The sequence below is a fragment of the Cimex lectularius genome, unplaced genomic scaffold (genome assembly GCF_000648675.2).
Source record: "Cimex lectularius strain Harlan isolate CLEC.00 unplaced genomic scaffold, Clec_2.1 scaffold416, whole genome shotgun sequence".
Classification (NCBI taxonomy): Eukaryota; Metazoa; Arthropoda; class Insecta; order Hemiptera; family Cimicidae; genus Cimex; species Cimex lectularius.
In genome coordinates, this window is record NW_019393219.1 from 145,405 (window position 1) to 157,120 (window position 11,716).

Consider the following 11,716-nt stretch of genomic DNA (forward strand, 5'->3'; position numbering starts at 1 on the left):
GTGTGTGTGTGTGTGTGTGTGTGTGTGTGTGTGTGTGTGTGCGTGCGTGCGTGTGTGTGAAGGGAGAAGGAGGAGTATTACAAGTATTACAACAAGGACTTCTCGTTATTAAGTCGACACGACACTGCGTATTCCACACTTAAAAATTACCTTCTCGCCGTCAGCTGTTCTTTTAGTTGGTTTGTCCCGCTGGGGGCTAAAACAATGGATTGAAACTCCATCCTACAACTCCTCTGTCACCGTCTTAGGCCCACGTCGCATTGATTTATTAAATTCGGAGTCCATGATTCTCTTTATAAAGTGCGAAAACAATGCTTGGTCGTCCACGTTTACGCAATTCGCGATTTCTCGAAGTCTTTAAAAATACTGTCGCAGCGTTTCATTTCGCTTCTTTTTAGAATTCGACAATAAGAGATGGATTTCAGCGCTTAAAGAATTCTCGTTAGAAAGCGACTTTTAATAGGTCCCACGAAAGAATACCTCTTTCTGACTTTACAAACATGGCCGCCGAACCTGAGAGTTTCCTCTTCGAGAAAATAAATTTCTGGGTATCGTTCCACCTGCATAGTGAAGTCATGTCTTCGACCTTGGATACTCATATTTGTAAATTGTCTTCTTCGTGTCCCGAAAAAGCGGGAATAGCGTCTTCAACGTCTCGGAATAACACGCTACAACCACCTACCACCCTAACCACAACAATGACGGAACTTTTCGCCTTTCTTATCCATTCTCCTGCGCTCCAGGAGTCGTCATTGAGTGGCAATTGGTGTTCTTATTTCCCATTTCCGTCTCAGTATGACAAAACACTCAAAAATTTAAACAGTGACGGCACGGCACAACGAGCACGTGTCTTCAGAAATAGCAACATTCTAACCTATCGCTACCGTAAAGCAGCCCCCAATTGTAGGATGAAAAAGGAGTATAGAGCATCGGGAAACACTTGCAACACAAATAAAATGACGTTTTATTATTTAAAAAATACAAGGACTAACGGTATTAAGTCGACACGACACTTCGTATTCAACACTTAAAAAATTACCTTCTCGCTTTGTCAGATGTTCCTTTAGTTGGCTTGTCCGAGTGCGGGCTAAATCAATGGATGGAAGCGACCATCGTGCATATATATGTATAGTATACATATATACATACATACACACACACACACACACAGANAAAATTTTAATTTTATAAAAACTATGTCCTTGTGAATTATTTAAGGTCATAGGGAATGCTAGATGGACTCAGTTAATATTTTGTAGTGCACCCAAACCTTCTCCTGTGCATAAATTTGGCAATGCCATAACTATACATCCTGCTTTTAAGTGAAGTCCTGTAGGAGGCAAGCCCGAAGGTGTCATTGATTGTAAATATTCAATGGAATGCTGTAAACTTATGTTTTCATTGTCGGCTTTGTCAACAGCTAGTTAGTCACTACGCTATGCAAACACTTGACTATTTCCCCTGGTAGTCACCGGAAGATGATTTATTTTTTCACTTCATCATTTCTAGCTGATAATATAGCTCCAATTCTTTTTCTTTCTCAAATAAATCTAAAGGATAATTCTTTAAGTAAGTTACCAAGTAGGTAAAAATTAAGGTAACCAATAGGTATTGGTTGAGAGAGAAAAAACATTAATTATTTGAAAAGAATTTATTTGGTCAATCGGACCACGAAACCTAATAGATTTAATGGTTAAAACTTTTCAATTAAATTATCGCATAACATTTCCTGGGGTATTTCAAGATTTTATGGTACTATTCCCGATATCTAATAACGAATCTGAGAATTAAAGGATCTTCATCGACACGGAAATTCTTGGACAAGTTGAATTGCTAAAAGATATTCCATAATAAAATCTTTTTTAAGTAATACATAAATGCGTCTCCTGCCTCCTTTTTTATGACTGGTAAAACCTGTCGAAAGTAACCAACCAGTATTTTCCCAGCAAATGCAAGTTCATCATGAAAACCATCTCTAAATGTCCAATCCATAGTGGCTAACACAGTTTGGGTAATCGTCGGAGCTTCATACTAGATGAAATTATAAGTTTGTTGGAGTGTCTGTTTCATTTTACGTGACCAGTTCAGTGTGAAGCGGTGTTCGTCTAAATTAAACCGTAACCCGAATGTTTCAGTCGGGCTTAGCCTGAGAAGAGCTGATTAAAAGGCTGATTAAAACAGCTTAAGTTTAGCCCTGAGAAGGGTTGATTGGAATTTGATTTGGACATGTTGTCAGTCGAAAATAATGAAATAATAAATATCTTCTCTCGCTGTCAAAAAAAAGTGAGAGAGAGAAAGAAACATGAAGAAATCTTATGATAAAAAACTTTCGTAACTTCGCCAATTGTAATTTTCGTCTTTTGCAATATTCTTTATTCCATTGATCTTAAATAGCGGTTTAATACTGTGAAAGGGAAGATACAGTATTTGCAAAATTTTTCACAGTTTTAATCCAACAAAAATTCGGAAGTAGCTAAATTCCGGATTAAAATATAATACATAAAATATAACACACTGATACCAATTGACTTATTTTGTATAAAAACATTCTTCTTTCCAATGTATAATATGATATGGTTCTAAAAGTTTAAACTGAGAAATAGTGAGAGATTTAAAAATTATATTAAATCGTTGCGTTTAACCTCCCATTATCTTTATCTCTTTCTTCACCATTAAAATGGTATATGTCCTTCTCCTGTCTCACTCACTCTCTCTCTCACTTTCTCTCTCTCTCTCACTTTCTCTCTCTCTCTCTCTCTCTCACTCTCTCTCTCTCACTCGCTCTCTCTCTCTCTCTTTCTTTCTCTATATGTGTTTATCTCTTTCTCCGCCTTCACTCACTTTTTCCTTTCTTAACACACCACCAGATAGAGAGATGTTTCAGAGATGTTTCATATCATTAACACTAAATATTTAAGGTTCAGTACGTCCTCAATCTCTTCTTATCAGCTTTCGACTTCTTTACTTTATTACACCATTCTCATAAAGTATATCTTCTAACCGTCAAACTATCAATTACAGTTTAACCTTTCCGCTGTTTCTCACTCTCTCTCTCTCTCTCTCTCTCTCTCTCTCTCTCTCTCTCTCTCTCTCTCTCTCTCTGTCTCACACACACTTCAATCGAAACATTTTTAAAACTGTTTTTTTTACAACAATTTTACACAATGACATATGACACATATGACATCACAAGAATAGCACCACACTTTATTCCGAAGAACTTATTTTGTATAAAAATTTTGTTCTTTCTAATGTATAATATGATATGGTTCTAAAAGTTTTAACTGAGAAACATTGAGAGATTTAAAAAAGTTAGATTAAAACATTGCGTTTAACGTCCCCCTATCTTTTTCTCTTTCTTCACGATAAAAAGTACCATAAAGACTTTACGTTATCCAACATGTAACCTAAATAAAAAAATGCATATAATGGATATCCAATTTTTTGAAAAGAAGTTTTACGTTTAAATTTTCTCCTGCGTAGTGAATTTGATATAAAGAATGGATTCGATGGGTTTGAGGCGTGATACAATTGAATAGTAGCACTCTGAAGTAATAGCATTAATATTCATTTTCACTGTCACTTATTGTTAGACGTTGCGACGCCAGTGTCACATCAATCGTTGTGAAGGAAGGTTGCTGGTGGTTTTTTACAAATGGGATTGGGTGGCGTCTGAAGACAAATGTGATATTACGAATTTTGTAAATGGTAAAATTTGTGAAACCAATGAATCGCTTGTTTTACCGAGTGGGTTTCAATCTCGTGCTCATCTTTTCTGAATTTTCAGTTCTTAACTTTTGAGAGTAGTGTGGGTTTTATGTGCCCACGTGTGCCTATTTATAACCCAAATGAAGTGAAAGTCTTTGGTTAATAGAAGATGTGAACAGTGGTCGGTTATCCATTTTAAAGTGATTGTAACATTTTTTATTTTTTCCATGAGAGAATGTTTTTAGGCTTGCGAGAAATAACTAATCACTCCGGCTGGTAGGATGGCTCATACTAGGGAGCCAAGGAAGTACTGGAACTTGAACTCGAAAGCCGAAATGTCTTCGGATTCAACCTTGCTTTTTGACTGTTAAAAGGACCGATATGTTTTTTCTGAATGCAAGCAGTTGGATAATATTAGGCCACAGGGTTGCCACGAAACAATTGGTTCAGGTCGACAAATTTTGAAAAGCGAAGACGCTGCATAGCCAGTTAATCTGAGGCAAATAATCTAAATATAAGTTCTGACATGGATAAGCGAGAGTCTTAACCACAAAATTTGTGTCAAGAGTAGGGAAATGGATTTTGCAAAAGCTTAACAATAAAACCTATTTATCACAAATTCCATTCCATAAAATAAGAGGCAACTTTCATTACATCTTCATTCCCGATCGAAGGCTTTCCTCTTTATTAAAACAGAATTTTACTATTGTACATTGAAAGAAATTTATAGCTGGCTGTAAGTCAACCGTGACATTCTATTCCGAGAATCAAACATGACGCCAAAATGTAAGTAGTACTGGTCTGTGGTCGATCCCGCTCTACCAACCACTGATTTAATTTAGTTTTTAAGACCTGTTTTATTTTCCGTTAACGCCCTCGCGGCGATATTGGCGACGGTCAAGTTCCCCTTGTGTACGTTAGCTTGGGATAATTATGTAATAAAAGCCGGCCGTTTACGACTTACCGCGCGTGCTTGCTTTACGGTTATATTTAAGTGGTGTATATAACCGAGGGGCTTTTCACCGCCAGTAAGTAAAACCCTCGGGTTGGGAGAGCTAGCCAAAAGTTAAATGCCCCGTCTAAGTTGGGATGAAGTGTGTTAATTTGTTGCTATAAATCTAAAATGGTTGCAATTTTCCTTTTAGTGGGTCCCATGTATTTTGATCTTTACTCTACCCATAGATATATACTTAGTAATAATTTCTTTGATTTTTCAACGCTTTACTATTTAGTATTTGTCAGGTAAAAACGAAATAAAATAAATTATTTTACAAAGAATGTAAACATGTTTCCCTCTTATCATTTATGTTCATCAATGAAAGTTGAAATGCCCTAATATTAACATATTCAGCAAAAATTAATAAATATTATATTTATAAAGTTTGTGTATAGTGATATTTTGTAAATTCTTAACTTAAATCCTTTTTTAAAAAGATAGTTCCTACTCACAGTAAGTTGTTTTGCAACGATCCGGATTTCGAGCCTTTTAGCTCATCATCAGATTCAAAGACTGATACAACCACGTCTCTCAACATGAATTGCCAAAGTGAACCGCTGATACCTCCGCCAACGCGACGTTCCAATTATCAGCTGATTTTTTTAATGATGCTCAATTTGAACGTGCGAAACGCGGAAATTATAACACAAATAAATATTAGAATAATAAATACTTAATATTACTATAAATTACTATAAAAATAATAACAATTAAAATAATTAGATTTATTATTTAGACGTTTGCTATTATTTATGTACATATTTAAAATGGGAGGTAGATCAAAATCTGTTATATTATTAATGCATTTATCACCATGTTCAATTTTACATTTTTTAATTTCAAATTTCTCAAACCAATCTAGTTCTTTCCCTTTGTTGAAACTATGTAACACTCTTGTATTTAAATTTGAATTGAAATTATGTTTTGTTTCTCTTAGATGGTCCTTAAATTCCGAAAATTTGCTCGATTTAGGCAAGTGTTCTTTTACTCTGGTTTTTATTTCTCTACCGCTTTGTCCTATATATTTACTATCACAATCATTACAATTGAGTTGGTAAACCCCGCTTTTTGCCAAGTTGTCTACTTTGTCTTTAGGTTTTGAGAGGATGTTTTTAAGTGAACCCGTACTTCTAAAAGCTATTCTAAAACCTTCTTGTTTAAAAATTTTATTAACTTTTTCCGATAATTCACCAATGTATGGTAATCAACGGAAACCTAATGATTCATTTGTGTGGGGTGGCTGAGTCCTATTGTTGATTCGTTTAAAGTTCATTTTATCAATCTACAATAATCAAAATAATTGTTAAAATAATTTTAATAATCGGTCATTGATTGCTGATCGGGTGTTCTAAGCTTGAGACAGCTTGTTTAACAAAATTTCAGTGTAACCTGGAAAATAATTGAATTAGAAAAGTTATCTACCCGGGTGTATTAAGCTGATTAAGGTTGGATAGGAACCAGTTGGAATATCAATTATCACCACTAGTCCACACGTTCTTGCAGTCCATCTCAAAATTACAGTACTTGTCCGTAATTTTACTTTTTCCGAGAAGGAATTTGTATTAAAATGTTTGAAACAAATAACATAAATTTTAAAAATTAAAACATTATTAAGGTCCTTAATCATTGAACATGTAATGACATTTTGAGAATGATATTTTTTTGTTAGCTTAGTTTAACCTACCATCATCGTTCTATTTTCTCGCCAGACTATTCTTCATCCTTCATTCATCATATGTATATGAGGATCATATGTATATAATCTCCACCACAATGCATTCATGCTCACTACCGCAGAATGTTCGATGTTCCCTGGGGGTGATAGGGGTTATATGCTCCTCAGGTAACGCTAATAAAATATAGTACATAATTTTCAATTAATTAATATTTACTTAAGGTATTAGTTGAGATAAAAAAGTCCGTGACACGAGATTCAAACTCCCGTCCTTCGGCTAAATACGCCGTTGCTCTACCACTTGAGCTAGCGTGACTTCGATCCACTCGGACACTAACTTCCCATCTCAACCCCACCTTTTTGAATTTTCCCTCCTTTTTGCCATTTTTCAAATGTCGTGTAATCTATTTGATTCTCGGCGACAAATGAAATGGCCACGGAGAGCTTTAGTGAAGTATACTTCAATTTGCTTAATACATTTATTATGATTCGTGGTCCGCTTGACCAAATTAACTCTTTTCAATTAATTAATATTTAATTAAGGTTTTGGTTGAGATAAACAATGAAAGTGAAGAATGACAAAAAAAATATTAATCAATTGAAAAGAATTTATTTGAGCATGCGGACCACGAAACCAGATAAATAGAAAAGTACATAATCACACACACTAATTTATTGGCACTACCTCTCCTAGAATACATCATATTCCAAAAAGTCGGGTTATTAGAAATAATCGTCCCCAAACACGCTAATGAATTACATACTAACACCGCAATTCATTTACACTACCATAGAATAATGATGATATATTAATAAGTAATTTAATAATGCAGCCTCAGATGAACAATGGTTAAACGAGTTTCCTGTTTCGGACGGGGTCCTTCAGGGGGAGATTCTAACCCCGCTTTTGGGCCAATTTATTTCTGACATTGCATTCCTATATAAAACGAGGAAGGAACGTCATTTATATTAAATTTAAATGCAGAAAACCGATAAATAATTTTAAAATAATGGAAGAGTACACCTGTTTAACAATGGTCGTATTGCATAATTTGATAATAATACTAATGTTGCATATGTGGGTATACTTTTTACTTGACGCGATGGTATTTAAATAGGAAAGAACGTATCGAAGAATGAATGAGAGTGTGAGTATCTCATATAAAAGTTGATTCCATACTTCTCGCAGAAAGGGATTCATGGTCGCATAGAGGGCTAACTTTCAGACAGTGAATGAAATAATTTTCTTATTTTGAGTGAATATATTTATTAGATCCATTATATTTTGTGGTCCGTACCAACAACTTCTTTCAAATAATTAATTTTTATGTAAGGTATTGGTCTCCAACTGGTTGAGATGGGGAGTTAGGGTCCGAGTGGATCGAAGTCACGATAGCGCAAGTGGTTAGAGCAACGGCGTATTGAGCCGAGCTTCATGGGTTCGAATTCCGCTCGTGAAACTAACTTTTTCATTTCAACCAATACTTTCCACAAATATTTATTATAGTGAACCCATTTAGATATGTTTCTAATGAAACATCAAAAACTCATAGGTACATCAGTGCTCGAAGTTAGTTGGTTTTTATTTAATTGCAGATTAATGGAGTTAGTCACTTGGACAATATCAAAACCCTAGTGAATACCTGACTGTGTGAATGTATTTATATGCGCATATGGTTAAGTATGTATGGACATAGTCTGTAGTGAAATATCAAGAACTCATAGACATTACAAAATACTGAAAGTTAATAGTTGTAAATATATTTTCAGTGCAGTAAGAGGTATACCTGATTTCCTGATTCTGTGAATGCACTTTTTTTAACATTGCGTTCCGCATTAACCACCGTGAGTGCATTTATTGGTGTATGTGTTTGTTTTACGTGTCTATTTTCTAATTGAAAAATACATAGAAGTTTTTTTTAATTACTGAAAAACGAAGAAAAACTGCAAGAAGTAACGACCGGCCAAGACGAAGTGTTAACGCAAAATGCCAAAAACAAAATCCAGCTCATATAAGATGTATTCAGCAAGAATAAATGGGCCAAGTGGTGATGATTAATATCCCCCCTTTCAACATGGCGATTTACACAAATGGCAAGGATAATCCATCAGTGGTTATCTAAACGAACTTCTTAATCGTAGTAATTTTACAACCCATTTATCATATCTGATCACGAGTAATGGTGTGATGGTACATTTCATTCCACTCAATGTTCGATTTATAATTATAATTTTATAATTAATCTTTTAATAAAATAAACTAATCCCTTTACGGACCAAGGGTTGTACTACATTTCACGAGTTATTACGTATTATCACCAATGAAAATAACTAATTATTCTGAAATCGTGAGATGCGATCTGGTGTGATGTAGGTTTCAGAAAAACATTTTCTTTATCGTGCCAACGTTTCGATCTTTATTGAGATTTCTCCCGTCCGATAACTTCAAAATAGCTTTCAAAAATTATAAAATAATTCAAACACTTTTTTCCAAAATTAAAGATCCCACACCAATGACAAATAAATCTGACGTAATCTACAAGATCAACTGTTTAAACTATACGGCAACCTACATCGGTCTTACATACCAATATCTGGGATGTACATCTCTGGACAAGAGAGTAAAGCAACATATCTATGATTGCAAAAAACCCAAGCAAAATCCTACAGCACTCGCTACCCACCATTTTGAACACCAACACAATTTGGACTTCAAAAATCCACAAATATTATACACAGAACAAAACAAATATAAACGTAATTTCTTAGAAATGGTTTATATCAACAGAGATAAACACAGCATCAATTACAGAACAGATACATGTAAACTCAGTCACAGCTACGCCAATATCATTAATCAGATTCAATATATGTAACATAAATATATTTTCACATTACATTCCACACATCAAATATTTTTCACATAGTCTAATTGTCCAAGAATTTAGCTTTCCTTTTCCTATACATAATCCTTTTGTACATAATCCTGAAAGGATAATTTGGCCGAAACATTACCAACACATTTTTTCCCTTGGTCGGCTCTTTTCACCTCAAAGAAGCCGACAACTTATACAAAAATGTCTTTTCTATACCGACTTCCTTCCCCACCCCTTCAAAATCCAACGTATATAAATATAAAACAGCAAAATCTCACTGGCACTTTCAACACGACACGCAAGAATGGCACAATTACACAGAAGACAAACACTTTGAGTGAATAGAAATACTTTGATTGAATATTAAAAAAAATATATTTTGCATTGTAGAAATTCACTTTTCCACATCCTAAATGTATTTGTTAAATGTAAACAATGTTTGTTGGAAATGATCTCAATAAAGATCGAAACATTTGCACGATAAAGAAAATGTTTTTCTAAAAACCTACGTCGTACCAGACCGCATCTCACGATTTATGAATAATTATCGATTAACGGTCACTAATCGCCATACATTTCTAAATGAAAATAACATGGATTATGCCAAGATTCGAACCCAGAACCGCTAGTGAAGCAAATCCGAGTGGGAAGCTCTAAACACTAGGCCATTACGGTTTGCTAATACCTATCATCTATTCGTTTACTAAATAAAAATATAATATGTGTAAATTTTTCGTGGGAATTAGTTTGAAGCCGTAATCTTTTGATAGGTAATCTTCTAATTTTATCTTTTCACATCTAGCACAGATTTGTAGTAATCCTTAAACCGTTTTACATTTTTAAAATTGAACGTCATTATCTCCGTTGCATTTGTTATTTTCATATTCGAATTTTCTAGAAAAATACAAAGTTTATCGTTGGAACTCGGAATGGAAAGTTTATAGGAAGTTGTAAGAAGCCCACCTCCGCTTCGTGAATTTGACTTATTAACGGGCTTAATTTGCAGTCCTTTGACACAGATGAAAAGTAGAATGCCTCTTGGTCCAACTTCTACATTTTGCCTATGCGGAAACTTTCCCCACTAATATTATCCCATTATTGATTATAAGAACACTATGGATTATCCCAATGGTATATAGGCTTGTGGCAATGTCATTTTAGAATGTTTATCTTTAAACTTCTCACTGTTCTATTTATGGTGGGTTTTCTGTTTAGTTTCCTTATGTATTATTAAACCAAAGATAATAATCTATGTTGAGTTATTACAAATATGCAAGCGTTTGTGTTTTTACGACCACACCTCCGCGATCAGAAATTCAAGTTCTGCTTTCAACCCATCTCAACAAAATGAATAATGCATAAATCGTATGTCTTAGGAAGTGTTCTGTTTCTCTCCTGACCTTGTTTACAGAAGAAATGCATTTACCAGCCCTTGTAAATTTAGCGGGACTGAAGACTTAGCGCTGGAGTGAAACAGGCTGAAAAATGAAGATTTGTTTGAGTAGGTAATACGAGTGGTCTATTCATGGAAAAAACATGATTCTGTTTATACAACGTTATTGGCTATTTATTTAAACTCATTATTACGTTATTATAAAATCGTTAAAACGTATTTATTATAAAATCATATTTTTGTGTTAAAATTACGGAACCAAATTTAAAACGTGTTAATTTATCTTGGAAAAACCATTAACTACTCTCTAAAATTTAATATTCCAATGAAATCTGTCAACGAGTAGGAAAATACAGTTTTGGTACTTACCAATACCATTCAGCTTTCAGTTTCACAATACTCATCTCAAACTTAATTCAACTAGTTACTACCACACTGTATCCGTTTCCTCTTAAATGGCAAACTTCAAGCTAGAAAGCATTTCGCCTTGGGAACAATGAACAATTCCGTCATCCTTCCTATTAAAGGACCTTATGCAAATTTAACTCTGCTTCTACCACTTTTCTTAGTACAAGTGCCTAAAATCCTTTTCTACTCCAGACGAAGCTTTCAGCCTTCAGGTCCGTAAACAAAACAAAAATGTTATAAATCCCATGCCCTGAAGATGATCTCAATAAAGATCGAAACATTGGCACGATAAAGAAAATGTTTTTCTAAAAACCTACGTCGTACCAGACCGCATCTCACTATCTCCAAATAATAGTTTTTATGATCAAATTAAATGAAGTCACGGAACAAAACAAAGAATGCTGGGGAATGTTTCACTGAACCTGACATTCTAAATAAAAGGATGAACAGACAAATATACATTTCATACAAGAAAGAATTTATTTTAACACTAACTTAATGACGAAAGTATAAAAAACGGGCTGATGTCGTAGACGATTATCAAACATTATTAATTATGTTGGACGTCATTAACGGGGTCTGGCCTGGAAAAAAAAACCCAATTGAACAATGGGGGGGGGCTTTCTCTTTACATTGTTTACTCTTTTGCGTTTTCTCTT

At 34.4% G+C, this 11,716-nt stretch overlaps 1 protein-coding gene across 1 annotated transcript in view; it reads right to left on the reverse strand.

The window, feature by feature from the left end:
- LOC106672984 (prolactin-releasing peptide receptor-like) overlaps positions 1–577 on the reverse strand; it is a 99,655-nt gene extending 99,078 nt beyond the window's left edge. Inside the window, exon 1 of the mRNA XM_024229930.1 lies at positions 481–577. Within this exon, the coding sequence (XP_024085698.1) occupies positions 481–577 (97 nt within the window). The remainder of the gene's footprint in view (positions 1–480) is intronic.
- Between the last annotated feature and the right edge of the window lie 11,139 nt (positions 578–11,716).